At 40.3% G+C, this 26,597-nt stretch overlaps 1 protein-coding gene across 5 annotated transcripts in view; it reads left to right on the top strand.

Annotated features, from left to right (window-relative positions):
* Positions 1-26,597, top strand: part of LOC146000185 (protein borderless-like) — a 61,831-nt gene that overhangs the window by 10,566 nt on the left and 24,668 nt on the right. For all 5 annotated transcript variants that reach the window (XM_083137539.1, XM_083137541.1, XM_083137542.1 and 2 more), the window contains exons 2-7: positions 331-431; positions 3,641-3,786; positions 12,654-12,876; positions 23,001-23,282; positions 25,166-25,356; positions 25,854-26,072. In XM_083137539.1, coding sequence (XP_082993665.1) covers positions 368-431; positions 3,641-3,786; positions 12,654-12,876; positions 23,001-23,282; positions 25,166-25,356; positions 25,854-26,072 — 1,125 coding nt within the window. In that variant the 5' untranslated portion in view covers positions 331-367. The remainder of the gene's footprint in view (positions 1-330; positions 432-3,640; positions 3,787-12,653; positions 12,877-23,000; positions 23,283-25,165; positions 25,357-25,853; positions 26,073-26,597) is intronic.

Raw genomic sequence — 26,597 nt, forward strand, 5'->3', positions numbered from 1 at the left:
GCGGAGGATTATACTGGCTGTTACTCGTTACGAAAGATTCATTTTGTATGTTTTAATACTATTGTTTGCTAAAGAAATTAAAGTAACATTTTAATATTCATACATGGACTACATTTGTTACGAAAAAAGCCTTGCGTTACATAATTCTTTTTGTAATTATGTGTTTACTTTGAATTTTCTTACCTCCACAATTTCATATTTAAATATGAGGCTCATTTTAATTTAATGGAAATTAGTATTAATTTTAGACAGCCATACCAGTAAAGAACGGAACATTATAAGTATGTAATCATCATGTTCCGCTAGGTCTAAATCCTATTATTTTTTCAGGCAAGATCAGGAAATACAACTTCGAACCTTCCAAGAGATGTCGCCACCGTCGATCACCACAAGGAAGAACTATTCTCCCCTCGTCGTTTTCACCATAACAGGTATGCTTCTCAGCGTTCAGTGAGTGAATGCGTGTCCAGTGACGTAAACCCTAGCAAACTTGCACAAATTACTCTCCTGTACTGCTTTTATATAATATACTAATTTACGCTTTGCAAGATTAATTCAACTTAAGGTATGCATGGTAACTACATACATAAAACAGTTTAAATTTATCACACAATTCCATTCCAGAATATCTACAGAGCATTCCCTGACATTCGCTATGAGACTCGGCGGCAAGCGGCCCGGCGTCAGCGCTTGTCTTTCCCGGTGAACAGGAGCCGCGACAGTCACACGCTACAGTCTGTTTTTTCCTCTCTCCCTGCCTTCGCTCTCTTTCCCTTTCTGTTGAAGTTTCAGACTGACGCCAGTATAATCCTCCCTCGGAAGTTGTGTTGTGTCGTGTCTTGTGTGTTGAAGATTGTGGCTTAATATGGCACCCCACAAAAGTTTACATTACAACAAAGGATTTATCCTGTCGAGTGGTACTTCGGAAAGAGGAATTGTGGAGAAGTGCGACGTCGTTTTGCAATGAAATTTCCTGGTGTTCCCGTTCCACATAGGACCACTATATTACACCTCGTAAAAAAGTTTAAAGTAACAGGGTGAGTTCTGAATAAAAATGGAAAGAAAAATGGGGAAATCTAAAACAATAAAGTATACAAAGACAATCCGCACACCATCCGTGAGTTAAAACGAGAAATCGGGAGAATTACAGTAGAAGAACTTGCATGTGTAAATGCCAATTTCCTTCGAAGATGCCAGGAATGTGTTGCAACAGAGGGACATCATTTTCAACACTTTCTGTAGTCAAGGTTAGTACACAATATGAAAACTGTAATATAAATAGCCGACTCTAGCGACTGTCGCGGACCCCGTTCACCGGGAAAGACAAGCGCTGACGCCGTCGAGTCTCGTAGCGAATGTCAGGGAATGCTCTGTATGAGAGGGACAATAGTGCGCGAAGATAGCCTACGTGGAATTTTTGAAGTGAGAGCAATAGCCCTTTACAAAGTCATTTTTTAAAGAACATGTGTGCTCTTTAGCTAAGAGCATTCCCTGACATTCGCTACGAGACTCGGCGGCAAGCGGCCCAGCGTCAGCGCTTGTCTTTCCAGGTGAACGGGTCCGCGACAGTCGCTAGAGACGGCTATTAAAATTACAGTTTTCATACTAACCTTGACTACAGAAGGTGTTGAAAATGATGTCCCTCTGCTTCAACACATTCCTGGCATCTCCGAAGGAAATTAGCATATACACGTGCAAGTTCGTCTACTGTAATTGTCCCGATTAAGAATTTTAGCAGCTCTAACTGCTGTGGTTTTTGAAACACCCGTTTCTTGCGAGAGGCGGCGGATAGATTTCCGAGGAGACTGTTCTAACCTTTGTCCTATCTCATCGAGTTTTTCCTCGGTAAGTACACGTGGGTTTTTCTTTCCACTTTTATTCAGAACTGACCCTGTTACTCTAAACTTTTTTACGAGGTTTAATATAGTGATCCTATGTGGAACGGGAACACCAGGAAATTTCGTCGCAAAACGTCTTCGCACTTCTCCACAATTCCTCTTTCCGAAGTAACACTCGACAAGATAAATCCTTTGTTGTAATGAAAACTTTTGTAGTGCCATATTAAGCCACAATTTTCAACACACGGACACGACACAACACAACTTCCGAGAGAGGATTATACTGGCGTCAGTCTGCAACGTCAACAGAAAGGGAAAGAGAGCGAAATAAGCAGACTGTAGCGTGCGACTGTCGCGCACCCCGTTCAACGGGAAAGACAAGCGCTGACGCTTGGTCGCTTGCTGCCGAGTCTTGTAGCGAATGTCAGGGAATGCTCTTAGCAAAATGACATATTCTGTGGTGACAAGTACGAGTCATGTGACAACTCATTTGCAACTTGCACATTCATTGTGGTTGCATAATCCTGCCAAATTCCGTGGACAAAGAAAAAGGAAGAGGGGAGTTGGTCTTCAACCCTTGCCGCTTGTTTGACAGTTCCACGAATAGAGCAGAGCTTGAGGCCACATCTGCGTTTGCCAAATTGAGCTTCCAGTTGTCGGACTGAAAATGTTGCAATTGAATGGCGAAATGGGAAGAAGTAACTAAATTGCCAATAATTTTTGTCCCCCCCCCCCAAATATCATTCCCCCCGGAGATAAAATTTATCGAGCAGAGAGGGGGAATTCCCCATCACCCCCTACAAATACCTCACTGGTTACAGATGTCATGAAACTGCACGAGCGAGTTTATTTATTCATAAAAACTAAATTCTATCTGTTAATCTCTTTCTCCTTCTATTTTTCTCTCTTCTTATTTCTCTTTCTGTATATCGCTCTCTCTTCCTTTCTGTGCCTGTATATTTTTTCTCTTTCTGTCTTTTTCTCTTTCCCTCACTTTTTATCTCTGTGTTTCTCTCTCTAAATCTTCCTCTGTATTTCCATGTTTTCTCCTCTCTCTGTTTTCTCATCTTTCTCTTTCCCCTCCCTCTCCTCTTTATGCAGTGGCGGAACCACAGGCGGGGCAGGGAATTCTAGGGGGCAAACATTGAAGGCCAAGGACATCTGAGGGGCAATTGTCCCCTTCGACCTCAAATTTTATGAAAATAAAAATACATTTCGTAAAATTTTCTTCCTCGCTTTGCTTGCAATACCTACCTGCTTTTTTCAGTCCAAATTCAGAGCCGTAGCTAGGAAGCGGCGGAAGTCGGCTCTGGACGCCGAAGGATCTAAATGACAAAAAGTTGTAAAAGAGAGAATGCCATGGCGCCCGTAAAATTATTTGCACCCTGTTAAATCAAATTGTTTTCAGTTTGCAAAAAATTGGATCTAAAAATATTCTTGCTCTCTTTGCTCGCGATATGATTCTTTTCTGTAATGTAATGTATTTAAATAATATATGTTGTATATGAAGTTTAAATACGTACACAATTTAGCGTTAGCATGTTGCATATGTATTTTCTTAGTTTACGTCGCTCCATGTTGTATATCTGTAAAACATATATTGTACATGAAAGTTATACATGTTATATACACCAAAAGAATTATATTCGGAATGCATTTATCATGCATTTTTCTGTATATCATCTCTCTGTCTCTCTTTGATTTCCTCTGTTCCCTATTTTTTCCCCTTCCTCTCTCTCTCCTCTGGCATGTTTCTTTCTGCACTTGGTTGTCGCTCATATGACGTTTGTTGTTTGTTTCAGCCGCAGTCTCTTCGTACGTGTGCATTGAGGCGAAGGAGGCCACCTTCATCACGGTGTCCGTGGGAGACTCAGCCGTCTTCGACTGTCCTTTGGTGTTCCCCACGGCGGGCAAGGCAGTGCCTTACATCCTCGTCTACAGGAAGGCGGTGAGTCACGTCAACGATTATTATATAAGGATGTAGTGTCTCCTCACCAAAGACTATAGCTCTTGTGTACTCTGTCTACATGCTGGCAAGGGAAGCGACCAATCCAGTGCGATATGATACGCAGCAGCCTGTAGAACAAGGTGCGCGTAGTACTTCCTTCCGCCACGTCGTACCTCTTGCGCCAGCGCTGTTGTCTGGTTGATCTGCTGCGTATTCTCCGCTCCACGCTTCCCTTGCCAGCATGCAGGCCGCCCGCCGTAACACTAGAAAAGAGATACGGGAATTTTTAAACAGAATAGATTCCCTCTTATTTCATCTCCAAATACCACACTGCTTATACAATGAACTTTCTCCAATAATAATAACGGAGCCTCTGTAGTCTACTCAAAAGAGCCTCCTTGATGGCGTAGTGGTAACATCTTTGCCTTGTATTCAAGGGGCCCCGTGTTCGATACTCGGTGGAGGGACATCCCACTTTAAACTGTAGGTCCAGTGCCGATTAGCCTTTCTGTGCATACAGTGAACTTAAACTCAAAACAAAAGAATTAAACTGATATTTAGTCGACCTCCGTGGCTGAGTGGTTAGCACAGCGCGGTACGACGCCAGGGGTTCCGGGTTCGAATCTCGGTTAAGACATGGGCGTTTGTGTTCGTTTGACCTGAATGAACGTTGTTTAATTGGTGTTTTAAGTCCACTTTATGCACAGTAAGGCTAATCGGGACTGGACCTACAGATTAAAGTGGGATCCGAACCACTTGTGCCTCCACCAGGTATCAAACCCGGGACACCTTCATTACAAGGCGGCGACGCTACCACTGCGCCATCGGGGAGGCCCTGTTTGTCCTGAATGAAAGAGAGATTAATTGATATGAGTATGATGTGCGGGAAGGCTGTTGCTTAGAGGTCTTCCTTTAAAAAAAAATCGGTAGGGTGTAAGACTTCCATGCGGGAGACCCGGGTTTGATTCCCGGGGTGGGTGATCTAAGGTGAGAATTTTTCCGGCCTTAACTTGGGGTAAAGGTGGCCGGAACGTGGTGCTGATCACATCACTCTAACATGGCGAGATATAATATGTGGGACCCTAACCCCCTATATATGCCTCATGGCATGGTGCAAGGAGCTTGGAGAACTTTAAATAATAATAGTGTATAGTGTTACGAGACAGCCTCAAATAGGTGAAAATACAGCCTTTCTTCCACATAATGCATTCACATAAACACTGCTTTCTGCACGCAGAAAAATGAACTTAATCCTCAAATTAATTTTGGTGTAGATCTAAATTACACTCATCAAATATCCTATGCGGGGAAGGGGGCGAGTTGATCGCAATGCGTGAATTAGCATCAGGTGACGTCATCCGTTGCTGAATCTACAGTAGGCGTTCGTACACATGACTTCCTACAGTTATAACACCATTAAGCCTTGTTTCCATGATATGAAAAACTCAATATGCTGACAAAGGCAGATATTAATTTTATTATAAAACATAAACTAAACGTAACGTTTCAACCTTCTAGCAAGGTCTTCTTCAGACTCTGTACCCAGTACAAATGTAACATGGTAGTCTGGAGGGGTAATGTTTTGTGTATATATATCATCCTGTTTTGTACCTTGTTACATTTGTACTTGGTGCAGAGTCTGAAGAAGACCTTGCTAGAAGGTTGAAACGTTACGTTTAGTTTGTTTTATAATAAAATAAATATCTGCCTTGGTCAGCATATTGAGTTGTTCTTCCTACAGTGCGTTCGTTTTGGCTCTGGGCCAAGATAGCGCATGACATGGCGCACATGCCGGAATTTTCGTCCAGTAACGTCTCTCTTATTTACGCACATATCTTTAGAATGTAGACAATTACTTTTATATTGCATAGCAAGTACTAACTTGTGCTATAAGAGTTATTCAAAGTTGTTCACGCGTATCTCGGCCCAGAGCCAAAACGAACGCACTGTACAATGGTAACACTATTAAGCCTTGTTTCCATGTTTAAGAAAATATTCAAATGCAAAAAATACACTAGTGTCTTTAGTGTATTTACTGTATTTTTATACAATAAATTTTGCCATGATCAGCATTAAAATGTTTTATGACAATAATAACAATATCAAAAGAAATAATATTTTAATTTCATACACAATGATTCCACCAGTTACGCTATTAACCTATTAGAATCGAGACGAGACAGGGGGGGGTTAAAAAGGGTCCTGCAAGAACTGTCCACAACTGTGGCCCGATATGTAATAGACTGCAGCCTGTAGACTGCTGTAGACCGTTTCAAGAATCGCAAATTCAGGAAATGACTACAAATTTGACCACAAGCCTGACGTGGCTACATATTAGACCACATATCGGACTACGAGGGCCACTATTTATATTTTGAGCCTTGGCAACACTGATTGAAGTTAGGCGCGATTTGACGTTTGCACGGAATTAGTGTTGCCCACGGGACGAGACGGGACAGGCTTTTAAAAATTCGAGACGAGACGAGATTGACCATGTGTCATAAGACAAACGAATATTTTCGAGACGAGACAGCATTTCCACGAGACTCCACGAGACGAGACAGGCCAAAGTCTCGTCTCGTGGGCAACACTACACGGAATCGTCTGGCATTATTGACCATAACGTACTTCAAATGGTTTGTCAATAGCTTCATTTGTGTTGTTTATGTTGCCTTGGAGATTGCGCGACAACAATAAAATGGAATTAACTCGTGAACATTTTCGTGCGATGATTTTATACGATTTTCGACGTGGATTATCAAGACAAGAGTGCATCAATCAACTTACTTCCACATTTGGCGATGAAGCCCCATCCTTTGCCACTGTGAAATGCTGGTATAACGAATTTAATCGTGGCCGCCATTCGCTCACCGACGAGATTCGCGAAGGTCGTCCAAAATCAGTTGTTGTTCAAGAAAACATTGATGCTGTGCAAAACCTAATACTGCAAGATCGTCATGTGACATACTGTGAGATTGAGGCAACCGTAGGCATTAGTTCCACCAGCATGTAAAATATTACATGATCATTTAGCTGCGAGAAAGGTATGTTCTCGTTGGATCCCACACAATTTGACAAAAACTCAAAAAGACGCTCGCGTCAATTGGTGCAAACAAATGCTCAATAAACACAATCGTGGTGATTCAAAAGACGTATATAAGATTGTAACAGGTGACGAATCATGGATATATGCATATGAGCCGGAACGTAAACAGCAGTCGACTGTATGGGTGTTTCAAGATGAACCCAATCCAACAAAAGTTGTTCGCGCTCGAAGCACATCGAAACAAATGGTCGCCTGTTTTTTCGGGGAAACTGGTCATGTGGCAACTGTGCCTTTAGAGGAACGTAGAACGGTCAACTCTGAATGGTACATAACAATTTGTTTGCCAGAGGTCTTCGGTCAAATACGGAAAACAAACAAACGCCGTCGGATCATTCTTCATCAAGACAATGCCAGCTGTCACACATCTCGTCTAACAACCGACTTTATGAACAGTCAAAAAATCGAATTGATGGGTCATCGGCCGTACAGTCCTGATTTGGCACCCAATGACTTCTTCTTGTTCCCGAATGTCATGGACAATGATTTTCGTCGGCGGAAGACGCCGTTGATGCGTTCAAAAACCATATTATGGAGGTGTCTCAAGAAGATTGGAAAAACTGCTTTGACAAATGGTTCGAACGAATGCAAAAGTGTATTGACCATAAAGGAGAATACTTCGAAAAACAATAAAGCAGTTTTCAATGCCAAATTCCTGTTTTTTCATTATTAGGCTCAAAATATAAATAGTGACCCTCGTACTAACAGTTCGTGAATCGCGCCCAAGATCCACATTGGTGGATACTCAAACCACAATATTGCTTGCTTTGAGATCAATGTTTGATTCACTGCGCCCCTGCTTCAGATGATTCAACGTGCTTATTTGAGCCTGAGTTTTACTGCCTACCTTTTCCTGTGCACGCACGCTGTAATTGCCGATTCCACTTTGTCTACTCTTCCGTTATTCTCTGTGCAAGGCCGAAAAATGTTGCAATTTTCCATGCATTGCAAACCGCCGGCAGGAAGCGTTTTATTCTTAGCAAATTGAGCGTTCACGACATGAGCTTGTAATGAGGATACATCAATACATCTTTCTCTTTACCTATCTCCCTTTCTCTGTATCTATCGCTCTCGCTTCTATTCTCTTTCATTCTTTGTCCCTCTCTCCCTCTTAGCTTATTCTCTCATTTCTTTGTCTCTTTCTTTCTTTCTTTTGATATCTTTCTCCTCCCGTCTTTGTCTATTTCCTTTTTCTGACGTTTTCTTCCTCTTTCAATCCCTCTCTTTCTCTTTCGTTTTCTGCCTCTCCATTTATTCCCTCCTCCTTTTTTCTGACTTTTCCTTTTTATTTATTTCTCTCCCTTTCTTTTCCCATTACTCTTCCTCTTTCCTTCTTTTTGTCTCCCTTTATTCTCTATCTCTAAATTTTCCATCTCTACCACTCTCTCTCTCTCTTTTCCCTGATTACTTTATTATCTTTCTTTCTTCCTTTCTGAGTTTTCATTCATTTTCTCTCTCTCTCTCTCTCTCTTTCCTCTCTCACTCATTATATTTCTGTCTCTCTTTCTCCATATCTATCGCTCTATCTGTCTTTCATTTTTCTGTCTCTCTCTCTTTCTCTCTCTACCACTTTATTTTCTAATTTGTTTCTGACGTTTTCTTTCTCTTTCCCTCTCTCTTCTTCCTCTATCTTTCTTTCTTTCTGACATCTCTCTCTCTCTCTCTTTCTGTCTCTCTCTCTCTCTCTCTCTCTCTCTCTCTCTCTCTTTCGATAGTCTGCATTTCCCTTCCTTCTCTCTACCCCTCTGACTTATTTATTCCTCATTCCCTCGACTCTCTGCTTCTCTTCCTTCCTTCCTCTCTCTCTCTCTCTCTCTTTCTCTCTCTATCTCTCTCCCTTCTTTGTTTCCAACCCATTTACTCTCTCCCCCTCTCTCATGGGCGCCAGAAAGGAGAGGGGGTTGAACCTGTCCGTCGAACTCCCCTGGAACTTAGCATCGTTCCTTTGAAGTTACGAAACGCAGAAACTTGTTATTCTTAATAACAAAAATAAAGTTCATTTGTCAGCATTCGAATAGAATAACCAAAATTCGAACTACATCACATCCAAATAATGCAAAAACCAGGTTACATTGTTATATTCTACTATTTAATCCAAAGAATAAGTGGTTTGATAGTATATATATATATATATATATATGTGTGTGTGTGTGTGTGTGTGTGTGTGTGTGTGTGTGGGTGTGGGTGTGTGTGTGTGAGAGAGAGAGAGAGAGAGAAGCCACACGATATAATATTTGTTAGTAAAATTTCTCCACAACTTGTAACGCCTTTCCTTCAACGAGGTGTGAAATAGTTAATAATAAAATACAGTAACTATGAGTTTCAATACATTAACTGCATGAATTTTTTTAAAAAATGTAAATAGTTGTGCAGGATATTCATTCACTTGGTGAATCGGGTAAGAAAGTATATCCAATTATTTCAAAATAATAATAATAATAATAATAATAATAATAATAATACATAGGGAATAAAATTGGTTTATTTTTATTAATTTATAATAAATAACAATTATAACCATGGCAATAATAATTATTGTTGTTGTTATTTCTATTAAAAAGTTTTATCAAAAGCATGGAACCCCCCCCCCCTCCCAATCCCGTAGCAAAGATTCTACCGATGCCCATGCTCCCTGCATTTAAAGCGAAATTTTCTAAATTTAATGCTATGCTTATTTTAAATGTCTTGTACACAAGTATTGCTCGGCAAATTGTCCACGACCATTTTCATGAAATTTTCTCCGGCAACCTACGTGTTCTTTTTTTTTAAGGATCAGATTTTTGCTAATACTGGAGCAGGGGTTGTCAATAGCTTGTTTGACTTTTTGTTTCAATTCTTGCGCGACACAAACAGTATAAAACATGGTGATGGACAATTCGCTTGGTAATATTTATGCACACCACTGTACAGAATATGAAATATGATTCGTAATCGAATTTATCGGCAATGTTTCTGCCAGAGAAGCTCATGCTCTGACTCTGTGCCCCTCGCACTCTAATAATGGACAATTCGTAAGACCCTGAGTGTGAGCTGTCAGTATTTAGGAAGTTGGCCAGAAGGTGGCAGCGTGCCAGGCCCAATTCTCTTGATTGACGAATGGAGGTCAGCGCCAGAGCATGAATGGGTTCTTCAGGAGAACACAGAAGCAGCAAATGTTACTCTTCACGTATGAATGAACTCACCAGGCAAAAGGCAATAAAATTACGTCATGTGTAGACAAAGAGTTGAACTTGTCCAGCCGACGTCTAGAAACCTTGAAGGAGCTTCGCATCTTTCCCTCTGTGGCTGTTCAAGTGACGCACAGAGGGGTCAGCTTTCCTGAATTGCAGGATTATCCACCAGAAATATCGTTCCTAGGTGTAATTCGTCGTCAGGTGTCATTTTTCCTTGGCTACATTCAACGCCAAATGTAATTACTAAAACCCAGATTTAGTCCTAAATGGCTATTTTATTTCAGTGAACAGACTCGTATAATTTCAAAACAGGAGTATGTTTTAGGGTACAGTGGGATCCATGAGTATTATTGTGCAAATTGTCCATCACCATGTTCGTGCACTTTATTTGACCCAATAAGAACTTCAAGAATTAAAAGAAAACTCAAAACAAGCTATTGACAACTTCTGTACCAGCATACATAAAAATCCATCGCTCAAAAACGCATACTGTGTAAGAGAATAATTAATGAAAATAGTCATGGACAATTTGCAGGGTAATACTAGTGGATCCCACTGTACAATATTCATTTTATGGAAATTCCATTTAGCCTAAAATTGCCTATTTTCATGATTAGTGCCTATGAATGCCTAAAATGTTGAAAATATTGATACAATAATACAGGGTTGTTAAAGGTCCAAGAATTTTAAATAAATTCAATTCCGGTCCAGGAGAGAAAATCGGCAAGAGTAAATGGGTTCTGGACCGTAAGGAACTTTATCTATAAGGTATTTCAATTCGGTCCAGGATCCTTTTTTTCGGATCAATTTAAATACGGTCCAGAAACCTTTTTTCAATGGTTTTACAATGATATTTGTACCGTATTTAAATTGTGCGAGAAAAAAGGTTCCAGCCCTGCAGAGGAACCCATTACAATTGATGTGTTCCAGGACCTTTAGCAACCCTGCAATAATATTTTAAGTGTGAAGTGTGTTTTGGTTCTTCCTAATTTGACATCTTTTGTTTATGAATTTCAAAATATTTTGCTGAAAAATTATTATGACTGCAGAGTAGATTGGATGATATAAAGTGCGTTTTGGCTCTGCTGACGGCATTTTCGACCCGTGACATCCCGCTTGTTTTTACGCACATATCCTTCTCATGCAGAAAACTGTATTTATATTGCATAACGTGTACTAACCTGTGTTATAAGAGTTGCTCAAAGTGTTGGGCAATTGCATTCACGCACTCCCGGCATCTTTTGATATATTTGTCCTGTTTGCCAATTGTTTTCTTGCTATTGTTAACCCGGCAGGACTCTGACTGAAAAACACCCGTTAGGAAAATTACTTAAGTCCGAATTGTAATTGTTTTAAGGCATATAATAAGTAATACCTTCATTGATTAATATAATTTTATTAATTTTGAATATTAGAACTGAATCATACAATTGATAAAAACTAGGAAAAGATAACGTGTTGGAATACCAAATTGAAACGTGTGACCGCACGTTGGGTGAAATTTATCCGCCCTGCGAGCGGAACTAACTGACTATTATACGTGGGGAACCCTACAAAATAGAGTCTTTGGAAACAATCCTGACGGTCCTGTGAATCCGCACAATATAATTATATGTTTATGGAAATTATTAATTTCATATTATACAAGTCACTTTCTAATAACAGTTAAAAAATGTATAATAAACACTTTGTACAACGTTAATTATGTTTTATGTTATTTATTGCGCTATACGCTGTATAAATTAGATAATATTTGGAATTCTAATGTTGCTACATAGTCATTATGTAGCAATGGATGTAATGGAATTGGAAATAGATAATAGTGAACTGCATATTGTTCAGTTATTTTAATAATACTTACACCCATAGAAGTTGTACCTTTACCTTCGCGTTATAATTAGAAATATTTATTAAAGTAATGTAATCGTGTAAATGATTGACTAGTGAAAGTCACAACTATAGATAAACTGAAAGACAATACAAGAACAGAACTAACAAGAAAAACTCAATATGCTGACCAAGGCAGAAATTTATTTAATTATAAATCATAAACTAAACGTAACGTTTCAACCTTCTAGCAAGGTCTTCTTCAGACTCTGCACCAAGTACAAATGTAACAAGGTAGAAAACAGGACGATATATATACACCAAAATTACTCCCCTCCAGACTATTAGAAAGTTAACTAACAATTACGGAAGATGTACTTTTGCGTGTCAATCAAAATTTCATCAAAAGATGCCGGGACTGCGTGAATACAGTTGGCCACCACTTTAAATAACTCTTATAACACAGGTTTGTACTTGTTATGCAATATAAATATAATTGTCTGCATGCTGAAGATATGTGCGCAAAAATAAGCGGGACGTTACGGGACGAGAATGCCGGCATCTGCACCGTGTCGTGCCGTCTGCAGTCACGCACTATTTCGGGCCCGGAGCTAAAATGAATGCACCGTACAATGTACTCGATATTACGTTTTAATTTGTAATATTTCGTGTTTTGTGGTGCGGCGGTTAACGTCGTACTCGTACCCACGGTAATGATTCTAGGTTTGACCAACAATATTAATCTCTTAATCCTCTCTCAACAGGGAGACGAGGTGTTTTCGTGGCACGAGACGAGGCTCGAAGCCAGGCCCAGCTACCAGGGCCGCATCCACCGGGTCCCAACGGACTCCATATACGGTTTTGGGTCTGTGAACCTCACCAACATCCGGGACTCTGACTCTGGGCTCTACGAGTGCCAGGTGTACTTCCCCAACAGGTCGCCTCGCACCAACCGGAAGGGCATTTGGTTCAATGTCACGGTGGAAGGTAAGTCTCAACAAAATGCACTGGAGTTGGTTTTTAGAGGAACAGTTTCCATGTACAGCCAGATGCGAGGACCCGAAACTGCTCCTTCTCCACCGGAAAGAGAGGTCTGTGCGCTGGATGGAGGGGGAGAACACTTAGCATTATGCTTATGGGAGTATTATTTTACTTGTTATCCTGGTAATACAAACTTCGGGTGGCGTAGAAAAACACATGAACGGAAAAAGGACAGGTTGAAGATTTCATTTACGGTTGGAAAAGTCGAAATGTCCATTCGATTAGCCGTAACTTCAAGTTCTTGCGTTTTTTTCTTCATAAGGAATGCATGGCAATCTGAAAATATGGAGCCTGAACAAAAGCTATGCATTATACAAGAATGAAAACATCATTTATACATGTACTAAAATAGGAATTGTAGCTTTCCTGGCGACGTGATTCGAACAAGTGTTCTCGGGTTACCAGCCAGGTTAAGTCTATGTTGATGAGAGAGCAATGCATGCGCCCGAAACGTTGGAAGAAAACATAGATTTAACCTGGCTTGTAACCTGAGAACACTTGTTCCAATCATTTATAGGCTACTGCTTACCATATAATTTATCATAAAATAAACCAGTACAAATGCAGTTTGCATTGAAACATAAGATATCGTTCTTTAGATTAATTCGCGTCCCATCTTTCTTCTGGACACCCACAAGGGTCAAACGGGTCTTTGGCACAAAATAGGTTCACCTCTCAACACACATTCCGTCTTCTTAACTCCTTGGGGGCCTCCCCGATGGTTCGATACCCGGTGGAGGCACATAGTGCTTCGGATCCCACTTTAAACTGTAGGTCTAGTCCTGATTAGCCTTACTGTGCATAAAGTGGACTTAAAACACCAAATCAATCAATCAAAAGTCTTCTTAACTCAAGAAAAACGAATAGAAAATAACAATTTTAAAATGATCCCCATTTATACAACGTTCAGAAACTCAGCAAGCCACTGTTTATATGCGTGCACCTTAACCAGTGAATTTTTGCTTCAAGTCCACTTTAAGCACAGATAGGCTAACTGGGACTGGCTTACAGTTGAAGTGGGATCCGAACCATTATGTGCTTGCACCGGGTATCGAACCCGGAACCCCTTGATTACAAGGCGACGAGGTTACTAACCGAGAAGAGAACTCCGGCAAAGTCCCGAACTAATTTGAAGAGTCATTTGTTTTCTCCTCTCGCATCCTGCCGACCTACTCGGCTACAATACCAGGTGACACGGGTTCGAATCTCAGCATGGGTGTTCTTTGTGAGTGTCCCTTTATGAATTTCATCATATTATCACTCATCGTCGCGGTTAGTCAAAAGTGGAAGAAAAGCGACGCTAGACAACAAAAATAAAGTAAAATCAGTCTCTTGCTTCCTCTTCGCTTGTGACCAAGTGTCAAAAACTTCAACAACACTAAATATTACGTCTCTGCTATCGCTGTGTACGGTTATCTTCTTCAGATGACACAAACACTTGGCACAGAATAAAGGTGACGAAGATGCGTTGAAGAAAGTCGTACATTCTGGCAATGCAGAGGCAGGAGCAAGGCCCGTCGACCGCTGGTTTCCTCCGCTCTGGAAGGTCTGGTCATAACACGGCTTTTCTTCAGCCCCCGTGTTTACAACCCCGGCAAGGTTTCTGTCACGTCATCAGGATGAAACTTCTCAGAGTGTCTGGTATTTCCAGCATTGTAAAGCTCAGAATGCTCTTGTTTTTAAGGGGAAAAACTCATATTGAAGAGCATGGCAACACAATTTACATAGAATACATGAATGTAATTGTGAACAGAAAAAATTTAAGTAAGCAAAAGCATAATTTACCCACGGTTAGTGTTGAAAGAACTGGAAAAAGAGCAGCTCTGGAGCCATTTTGTTTGCTTCATAGTATTTCTTTTCATTTTTTGAATCCTGCCGTTCAGATATCGAATTGGGAAAAAAATGTTCTTGCTTTGCAAACAGTGACGGCGATTAGGAGGAGATCCCTCAATTTTTGCAATACTTTTTGCCCCTACGGTATGGTCTCTCGATGCTAAGCATTGTCTAACAAAAGAAAGTAAATTGTTCTTGCTCCCCCCAGTTTTGGCACCCAATCGCTTCTATTTTTAATTTTTTTCAAGTACTTCCTGTGTTTTGTGGTTAGGATTGTCTCGTTTTCTAATGAACAAACAAGTGTCAAGAATGATCAAGATTTTTTGTTCTCGAGGTTACAGACACATTTACTCATGGCAGACACAGAACCTCCTTCCTAACACAGCTCTTTTCACATTACGGATGGCCAAAAATATCCGCATCCGAGAAAATTTAAAATCTCAATTCGGAAATTGAGGTAATCCGAATTCCACAGAGAGACAAGTTTACGCATATCAATTTTTCCATTTTTGAAGTAGAATTTATTAACAAAGCTGTTAATGGGCTGTATTTTAAGTTTTGTCTTCCTCATTTCACGATTGTATACTCCGTAGTACAAAATCCAGATTTGACCATCCCTACTTCACACGTCTTGCAAGAGCTCCGTTCAGGCCCGTAGCCAGGCAGGGGCCAGGGGGGGGCTCAGCCCCCCTTTACATTAGGTAAACTACTTTGCATAATTTGTTTGCAGTGAAGAGTGAAAATGTAGACAACTCACAACTTTAAGGATAAATCCACAGAATCTACTACATCTATTACATTCGCTCATTTTGTTTGTGAGCAGAAGTAGCTGCAAGTATTTAGAATATTCTCTAGACTTCAGAAAGTTCTTTCATAGGGGAGCTTCTTTATCTGTACCTTCACTGTCCCTGTTGCAACCTCCCGTTTAGACAGAAATCTGTGACTTTGTTGTCATCATGCAAGTTCCCTCCGCATCTGCCTCAAAGGTCAACAACAGCTCCCAAGTTTTGGGAAGGAAGGGGAGTGTAATTGCTTCGGCCGGGAGTGGAATATACTGTAGGCACTGTGATTAAATATTGTGCGTTTTTTGTGTGTGATATACATATCTGCATCATCTAAAATAGTATGGGGTGTGGAAGGGACAATTTCAGTATCAGTCAATTAACACTTCAAGAGCTGTTTTAAAATATGTAGAAAAATGTAGTATTTGTGTAGTATATGATATTTATAAATGAATGAGCACCCCCCAGCCCCCCACACACATAATTTACCTTCATTTAATATTTTTTTTTAAATTGACTTGGTTTACAAAGCCCCCCTGATAACCCGTGAGCCCCCCTGGAGATAAATTCTAGCTACGGGCCTGGCTCCGTTATCACTGACCTGTTCACGTGTAACTGGAACTATCAATGTAAGAACGGCGCCCTTCTTCAGCCTCTTCGATGGTAAGTCCTAGCAATTCGGATTGTAAATCACGTTCCTAACATTCCGGTAAAAAATGTTAGCAACCTGAAATGTTGTCCTTTCGATAGCCTTTGCTCTGACAATTTTTCGGAACTTTCATCGAGCGGAAATGTATGGTAAAAAATATTAGTATTTTTCCTTTACTTGAGATAGTGCGGACATACGCTTACAGTACATATCATCACTCGGACACTAGAATATGAATCGCATAAAAATAACTGGAAATACACGAATACAAGGGCAAGGAAAGAACACAGAAACACGCTTCCCTTGCTAAAACTAACGGATACCAAACTTTTGCCAGCGATCTTTCATCCCTATGACGTCACAGTTTTACAACCGCCCCGACTTGCCAAAAAGGGGCCTTATGAGCAAGCAGCAAACAACGTCGACGGACCTGGAGGCAGGAGTACATGTAAACAGCTGATTGCATCGCCCACGCTTTCTCGTCTTGGCCAGGCGTACACTGGAAGAGAAATAAATGTTTCTTCTTTCTGCTCGCAGAAGACCATCACTCGCATAGAATACTGATTGAGGTTTTTACGTAGTAAAGCCGCTGGCTCGAAATACAAAAGGATAGGCAATGCATAATGCCACAGTAATGCATGTAATAAATATCCATGGAGTGAAATGGTAGTTTCATGAGGTCATACCCTGGTAGATCTCAGGTCAACATTTTAGTTGGGAGGACTTTCGAGGCATGAATACTGATTCTATGCAAGAAGGCAGAACGTCCGTCCACACATCACACCACAAGCCTTTGCTCTCGTCAGCAGCACTAACTACATTCAGGAATCATTCCAATGGTTAGATTCAGCGCTGAAGAGTTTTTCAACTAAGTTCTTGCAAGAGTACATCGCTTAGATCCTCATCTGGATCCGTAAACTGTGACATGTCGAGGATGCGATTATCAGATATTATATAGCCTTGTGTCATAGGTGTCTAAAATAAGTAGAAATATGCAGCTGCGAATTTGACGATAATAGTTTTGATAATATGAAGTTACCCATTTTTTGAGACGAGAAAATTTCCCGTGAGAAAACCTAAAGAAAAGTAACTTCTGATAACCTATTAGATATTTGAGAAAGTCACTGATTTACAGTTATTAATTTCAAAAACTAACTTTGTGCACAGTTACTTTTCCTAAAAAAAACCCTGGCCTGTTAAAGGTTCAGGAATCAGTTAATTGGGTTCCACAATAGGAGGTATTTTTATATTAAATAATAAAATAGGGTTTTTTAATGTACGAGGGACGTTCCAAAAACAAGTTTCATCATTTTTTTTCACAGGGAAGCTTTATTACAAACAGGAGAATACAATCTCATAACAAAATACAATATTTTGGCTATTTTTCCACATAGTCACCACCGACATTGATACATTTGTCGTATCGTGAAATAAATTTCAAGAAACCCTCCTGGTAAAAAATGGTGGCCAGCGATTTAAGGAAGTTCTTCACAGTCTGTTGCACCTCTTCGTTGCTTCCGAAGTGACGTCCCGATAGTGCTGACTTCAACGCCGGTAAAAGGTGGACGTCTGATGGGGCATGATCGGGACTGTAGGCCGGGTGATTCAATCTCTCCCATCCCAGACGATGAATGTGTTATGCAGTGACCCTTGCTGTGTGGGGTCTTGCATTGTCGTTCATGAACAAAACGTGAACAGGAAGTCATTGCCCTAGCGCTCGTACCGCATCGAGTGTTCACCCCTAAGCACAAGACTGCAAGAATGGCAATAAGCCCATTCATAACGCACGACAGCACGTATTCTTTGGCACTCTGCACATGGGCCATCGCTCCTCTGCTCTCGCTCCTCGCATCGTGAATTCAGGAAATATGGTCTTTTGTTTTCGGCGATGTGTTTTCTCACTTTGTAGTACAGCTGTGAAAAAAAAAATGACGAAACTTACTTTCGGAATGTCCCTCGTATATATTTAAGTATAACTAACTAACTAACTCCCTAGCCTTCTTAAACCCGAATGTTCATGGCTGCAGCAACACAGGCCTTCCATCTTTCCCTATCTTGAGCAAGTTCTATATACTCTTTTCCATCCCTACCGATTTCCCTTAGGTCCATCTGACGTTGTCCCTCCATCTTCGTCTTGGCCTTCCTACAGGTCTCTTACCATCAGGTTTCCCAACAAGAATCCTGTAAAATCCTCTTTCCTCTCCCATTCGTGCCACATGGCCTGCCCACCTAAGTCTTCTTGATTTAATTATTCTAATAATATCTGGACATGAATACAAATTATGTAGTTCTAAATTATGTAGCCTTCTCCACTCACTTGTCTCCTCATCCCTTTTAGGTCCAAAGATTTTCCTAAGGATCTTATTTTCAAATACTCTCAATTTATGTTCCTCTTTCAATGTAAGGGACCAAGTTTCACAGCCATATAATACTACAGGCAAAATTACTGTTTTGTATATTTTAACTTTTAGTTTCTTAGATATTAAACGAGAAGACAAAAGTTTATGAAGAGAGAAGTAACATGCATTTCCTGAATTAAGCCTACTTTTTATTTCCTCTTTAATGTAATTTTCATTTGTTAATATTACTCCTAAGTATTTGAATTTGGAAACTGGTTCAAACGAGTTGTTATCAATAATTAGATTTTGATTATTACCTAACACTTGGTTTCGGCCTGTAAGCATATATTTAGTTTCCTCTTTGTTAACTTCCAAACCTATCTCTTTAGCAGTTTTGAAAAATATTTTAGCATTATTCTTAATTGTATTCACATCATCCCCCAGTAAGTCTACATCATCTGCATATGCTAACAACTGAGTCACACCATTTAATTTTAGTCCTTCTTTAGTTTCTTTTACCTTCCTTACAGCATATTCTAAGGCAAAATTAAAGAGCAATGGAGATAATGCATCTCCTTGTTTTAACCCATCATGAATTGTAAATTTGTCAGACATATTTATACCCACACGAATTTTACTTTCTGTTTCACTGGTGCATATTTTTATCATACTAACAAGCTTCTTAGGTATTCCAAACTCTACTAATATATTATATAATTTATCTCTTTTGACCGAATCATATGCTTTTTTGAAATCAATGAATAGCTGATGGACATTTTGATTATATTCCCACTTTTTTTCAAGTGTCTGTCTGATGTGAAAAATTTGATCTGTAGTTGATCTGTTACGTTTAAATCCACATTGATAATCACCTATAATTTCATTAGCATATGGGGTTAGTCTTGTTAAAAGAATGTTATACAATATTTTGTATGTTGTTGAGAGTAGAGAAATTCCACGGTAATTATTGCAGTTCATTTTATCACCTTTTTTAAACACAGGAACAATTATGGATTCTTTCCACTGTTGAGGGATTTCTTCTTTATTCCATATTAAACAAATTAATTTATGAATTTGACATATTAATGAATTTCCACCATATTTAATTAACTCAGCTGGTATTAAATCAATGCCAGGTGCTTTGTTATTCTTTAGCCTTTTAATAGCATCTTTAACTGCAGTCAAGTTAGGTTCTGGAACTAAAGGTTCTGCTGTGTGGACTTCATTTACTTCTGATTTATCTCCTACATGAACATTTAAAAGGTCATTAAGTAGTTCTTCCATCTATTTAGAATATCGCTTGGGTCAGCTAGAAAATCACCGTCTTTATCTTTTATCAAGTTTATTTTAGGTTGCCATCCCTTTCTAAACTCATTTACACCTTTATATAAATCTCTGATATTTTTATTTTTGCTGTTTGTTTCAATTTCGTTAATTTTGCTTTTCAAGTAATCTCTTTTTTTTTTACTTCTAAACTTCTCGCTTTATTCTATTATAATTGTTTAGATTTGTATCATCACAGTTATTTAACCACCTAAGTCTAGCCTGATTTCTTATTTCTATTAGATTATGACATTCATTATCAAACCATGGCTTACTTTTTCTCGGTTTATGGTATCCTATACTTTCTTTAGCTGCTGATTCTATTGCATTACGTATGTGCTCCCAATTCTTATTTACGTCTGTTTCATTTATATTTTCATCATCATTTAAATCCTGCAAAACATCAAATCTATTCGACAGTTTAATTTGGTAATCTTTCTTAATTCTTTCATCAGTAAACTTTCCTCTATCAAATTTTAGAACTTTTAGATTTTGTTGCTTATGATTTATCACTGAGAGTCTTTCTCTTAATTTAGCAATTACTAAATAATGGTCACTGGCACAGTCAGCACCTCTATGTGTACGAACGTCAATTATACTAGTATGCCTTCTCTTATCAATGAGAATATGATCTATCTGATTATGAGTTTTACCATCTGGAGAAGACCAGGTATATTTATGGATATCTTTATGTTTAAAAGTGGTACTTTTCACAATTAAATTCTTTGAGGTTGCAAAAGTAATCAATCTTATACCATTATCATTACTTAATTCATGAAGACTTTCTTTACCAATCGTGGGTTTAAATGTGTCTTCTTTGCCAATCTGTGCATTACAGTCACCTAACAGAATTTTCATATCATAGTGAGAAAATTTATCAAAGACCTGTTCTAACTCTGTATAAAAATCATCTTTAGTATTATCATCTTTATCTTCCGTTGGTGCATGTATGTTTATTAAAATAATTTTACACCACCTACCCTGTAAAACTGCATATGATATCCTATCATTAATAAATTCTACTGTTTTAAGAGCCGAGATAATTCTATTATTTATGAAAAAGCGTTAATATTAATATGAATTATTTAATTTGATATGTTAGTATAATTTTTGATCAAAATGCCTATATTTTTAGGTTTCTCGCACAATTTAAATTTGGTTCAAATTGCGTATTGTTTCATTTCAATCCCGAAATTGGAGCGTATTTAAATTGATCCGGAAAAAATGTTCCGGGACCGAACTGAAATACTTTCAAGGTAAATAGGTTCTTTACGGTCAAAAATCCATTTACGCTTGCTTATTTTCTCTCCTTGACCGAAATTCAATTTATTTACAATTCCTGGACCTTCAACAACCCTGCTCCCAACTTCCAGACACTATTGTTTGTTTACTTGGTGGAAAAAAGTTCCGAGAACTCTATTGCAGTTTGTAAATAAAACGCTTGCCAACCCTTCTGGATATGGCACCATGAGGAAGTACGTTTATTACTACAATCAGTGTTTCCTACTCACTGAGACCTCACCACGTGAAGACACACGTGTTTGAATGGACACAGCTGGTCCTCGGGGGGTGAATGCGTATCCCGAACGGCTTTTCCTGTTGGGGGCTGAATCGGTGGGGCTTCTCCGATGTCCAAGGCTAACGTCGCCGCCTTGTAATCAAGATGTCCCCTGGTTCGATATCTGGTGGAGGCACATAGTGGTAAAAATATACTTCCCTGGCGGAGTGGTCAGGTTCCAAAGGTTCCGGGTTTGAATACTGGGTAAGACATGGATGTTTCTGTCTGTTTGTCCTAAATGAAAAGGTAGGAAATTAAGCCAAATCGATATGAGAAGATGATAATATGGGGGATATTCCTTTGAGAAAGGAAAGTAAGTTTAGTGGTGCCGAAGTTTCCGGGTTTGATTCCCGGTCTCAACGTAGGTGTTCTTCCCGAGTACCTCTTCATCAATGTACGAGTTTTTTTAATAATCATTATTATTGCCTCGATTAGCTAAAAGTAGTAGAAATGAGGAAAAATGACAAAAATGCAGATTCATATCGGACAATTGATCTGTTTTGGTATTCGAAATGCTACTTTTGCACTACGTTGTGATGTAGATTTGGGGGGTTTATTTTAAATGCAGCTGGCAATTCGTTTCATTTTTGTAGTTCATTGTCATTAATACTGACATCTGTAGCACATTTTATTGCCAGCAATATAACAGCCCTTCTATTGTCCGCCAGAAGTAAATAATCGAAACAAAACACAATCGATGCCGTTCCTAAAGTCTCAATCATAGCTAGTTTCATCAGGTTTACGAGGCCAGTTACTTTCGTTCGATTCGTGCGTTTCGTTATGAACGGATTTATATGTACTAAGAATGTGCTAAATATGCAAATACATATTTAGTTATTTTCGCCAAGGTGTGGAGTTCAATATGGACTTAAAATTGTAATAATTTACCTCTTTAATAATATAAACACTACACGAGTTACATAAAATACAGTACGCTTACATTGCCATTAATTGTAAAGGAACAAAAAATGTTCGTTTTCAGTTTCCAAAACAGTGACTAAAATTATTTTGTTTCAAGTGTTCAAATTCCTTCTATTGTCTCGCAAGATGGACTAAAACTGGGTTCAATATTGCAAGAAGTAATGGGAGTGAATTTTAATTTGTCAGTTATTTCACCAACTCTTTCGGTCACATGGGGACCTGCACGAATATGGAGTATATGTTGAGAAATGTTCTCAAATGTGGAAATAATATGTAGTGTTGCCCACGAGACGAGACTTTGGCCTGTCTCGTCTCGTGGAAATGCTGTCTCGTCTCGAAAATATTCGTTTGTTTTGGGACACATGATCAATCTCGTCTCGTCTCGAATTTTTAAAAGCCTGTCCCGTCTCGTCCCGTGGGCAACACTAATAATATGTAAAAATAACTCAAATATGAGCCAAAACCTAATGTATGTACAAAAAAGGAAAAATTAAGACTGAATTTTTCGAGTCTACATGCCATGATGTGCTAGGATAATACAAAATATAACTCATTTCAACTTCACACATTAATATGTATTTCCATATAAATCCGTTCCCGCTCCCCTGTCTCCTCTCTTTCTTAAAGCATTTCTCTTGCTTGATGCACGCTGTCACTTTCCGCAGGTGGAACGTTGCTGAACATCCCCCCCATGAACCACACGACGATGCTGGGGGAGTCGGCGCACTTCTCGTGCATCACGAAGGACAAGACGGCCAGCGTCGAGTGGTTCCGCGACGGAGAGCCTCTCGCCAACTTCTCGGACATCATGGACAGGTCGTTCGTCAACGCCGTCGGGTCGCTCACCATCAACGAGACCAAGATGGACGACACCGGCTTCTACCACTGCGAGGTCACCAGCACCGAGGGCGAGGTGCAGTCGGGGGGCGCCTACCTAAACGTCAGGTGTAAGTATTGCCCTAAAAAACTGCTAACGAAGGTGCCTTTTGGGTGCTGGAGAAGCTTGGTGCCAACAGCTTCCAATTTCCGCCTGTAGCTATTTTTATAAGATGTTAACCCTCCTTTCACGGGTGATTGAGAGAGAGAGAGAGAGATAGATAGATTTGGGCAGGCAGAACATAGATTGGAAAACTTCGAAGTAATGGTTTACACACACACACACACACAACACTCTTGTAATACCCTCCCTGCCCCAATTTTCTTCTAGACCCCGCAAAATTCTTCCCAAAGGCCCAATTTGGCACAAAATTTCCCTTTACACACAGCCACCCTAAAAAAGACCTATGCATCCCTGTGGATAAATCCCAGCTTGGGAGCGTAGAAACAGACATTGGGGAGAATGAAGAATATACTTGGGGAGGGAGAAGTAATAAAATCGGGGAGAGGCAGAGAGAATGAGAGATTGGAACAGAGGTGGAGAGAATGTGATCCTGGGGGTGCAGACAGAATGAGAGTCTGGGACAGGGTTAGAGAGAATGAGAGTCTGGGACATGGTTAGAGAGAATGAAAGTCTGGGTCAGGGTTAGAGAGAATGAAAGTCTGGGTCAGGGTTAGAGAGAATGAGAGTCTGGGGCAGAGTTAGAGAGAATGAGAGTCTGGGGCAGGGTTAGCGAGAATGATGGTCTGGGGCAGGGTTAGTGAAATGAGAGTCTGGGGCAGAGTTAGAGAGAATGAGAGTCTGGGGCAGGGTTAGCGAGAATGAGAGTCTGGGGCAGGGTTAGAGAGAATGAGAGTCTGTACAGGATTAGAGAGAATGAAAGTCTGGGACAGGGTTAGAGAGAATGAGAGTCTGGGCAGGGTTAGAGAGAATGAGAGTCTGGGCAGGTTTATAGAGAATGAGAGTCTAGGGCAGGGTTAGAGAGAATGAGAGTCTGGGACAGGGTTACAGTGAGTGAGAACATAGGACAATATTAGAGAGTGAGAGTCTGGGTCAGGGTTAGAGAGAATGAGAGTCTGGTACATGATTAGAGAGAATGAGAGTCTGAGACAGGGTTACAGTGGGTGAGAGCATGGGACAATGTTAGAGAGAATGAAAGTCTGGATCAGGGTTAGAGAGAATGAGAGTCTGGGACAGGGTTAGAGAGAATGAGAGTCTGGGACAGGGTTAGAGAGAATGAGGGTCTGGGGCAGGGTTAGAGAGAATGAGATTCTGTGACAGGGTTAGAGAGAATGAGAGTCTGTGACAGGGTTACAGTGAGTGAGAGCTTGGGACAATGTTAGAGAGAATGAGAGTTTGGGCAGGGTTAGGAAGAATGAGAGTCTGGGGCAGGATTAGTGAGATGAGAGTCTGGGGCAGGGTTAGAGAGAATGAGAGTCTGGGACAGGGTTAGAGAGAATGAGAGTCTGGACATGATTAGAGAGAATGAAAGTCTGGGTCAGGGTTAGAGAGAATGAGAGTGTGGGACATGGTTAGAGAGAATGAGAGTCTGGGGCAGGGTTAGTGAAATGAGAGTCTGGGGCAGAGTTAGAGAGAATGAGAGTCTGGGGCAGGGTTAGCGAGAATGATGGTCTGGGGCAGGGTTAGTGAAATGAGAGTCTGGGGCAGAGTTAGAGAGAATGAGAGTCTGGGGCAGGGTTAGCGAGAATGAGAGTCTGGGGCAGGGTTAGAGAGAATGAGAGTCTGGACAGGATTAGAGAGAATGAAAGTCTGGGTCAGGGTTAGAGAGAATGAGAGTCTGGGATGTGTAGAGAGGAAGGGAAAGAGAGCCATTGAGATACTGACAGAGGACGAATATGTGGAAGCATGTGTGTTTGTGATTGTCACATCATCAATTTTATGTAATCATTGATATTATCCTCACCATAGTGTATATATTTGTTTTCTCCTCAGACGTGGCTGTAGTGATGCACTCGCCTCCTGAGCAGCATCTGGCCTTCGGGAAGGAGGGGGTGGTGAACTGCTACTTCAGGGCCAACCCCGCATGGACGGCCGTCAAGTGGTACAAGGGGGACTACGTGTACGACCCCTACAACGTCCCGGACGTCCGCCTCTTGGGGAACGGCTCACTTTTCTTCAGAAAGGTAAGTTTAAAGATACGCAAATGGAACACGAGTTTACAAATTGAAGCAACTAACCAGGCACGTATCTAGAAATATTTTTCCTGGGGGGGGGAGGGGTCCGAACCAAATGTCTCAATAATGATAATACTAATATAAATGTTAAAATGTTTAAATTAAAATAATTAAGTGGAGGCACAGTGGTTCGGATCCCACTTTAAACCGTAAGTCCAGTCCCGATTAGCCTTACTGTGCATAAAGTGGACTTAAAAAAACAACTCAAACCAAACCAAATTATTGCTTCAGTTGACCAGATCAATGATGGGTTTACAAATTATTGGTTAGTTTTCTTTTGTTTTTTTTAAAGAGGGAAGATATTAGTCAATGATTAATTGGTTGATAGAGGAATTGGTTATAAATGGAAGGTATGTATGGAATAAGAAGGTGTTTTACATGAAAATTCAAGTCCTGTTTTCAAATTTCTAAAAGAAGTGAGACACTGTTATGTTTTGTTTTTGTAGGTGGACACCCGCCACGAGGACGTGTACAAGTGCCGCCCGAGCAACGAGCTGGGCAGTCAGGGCATCTCTGGGCCCATGCACGTCATCGTCCAGAAGCCCCCCGTGTTCAAGGCTCGCCCCAACAACCTGTACCTGCGGAAGGTGGGCGATTCCCTCGAGATGGCCTGCGACGCCACGGAGGGCGACACCGTCAGGAGGCCCAACATCACGTGGCACCGGGTGAGTACTCCGTGGCCGTTCTTTATGTCTGTCCCTTCTGGCCAAATTTCAATAAAATTTTATCCGAATTTCAAATATCCGGATAATCTGATTATCTTAAATGTCCGGATATCTGAATGTGTGCATTATCCGGACAGTTCTATCGTCTATCCGTTTAATTAATTAAATGGGCTATGCATATTAGGCTATTTTATTCGCCATGTTCTTATTTCACTGTACGGATTTTCTACAAATCTGTTCTATCCGAATTATCCAGATATTCGGATTATCCGGTTATTCGTAGTGCCATGCCGGATATTCGAATTACCGTCAGCCTCCTCGATGGCGCAGTGGTAGCGTCGTCGCCTTGTAATCAAGGGGTCCCGGGTTCGATACCCGGTGGCACACGCTACAGTGGTTCGGATCCCACTTTAAACCGTAGGTCCAGTCCCGATTAGCCTTACTGTGCATAAAGTAAACTTAAAACACCAAATCAAACTCGAATTACTCGTTGCATCCGAATTATCCCGATATTTGGATATCGAA

This window comes from Lepisma saccharinum, chromosome 16, assembly GCF_977018435.1.
Source record: "Lepisma saccharinum chromosome 16, izLepSacc3.1, whole genome shotgun sequence".
NCBI classification, from domain to species: Eukaryota; Metazoa; Arthropoda; class Insecta; order Zygentoma; family Lepismatidae; genus Lepisma; species Lepisma saccharinum.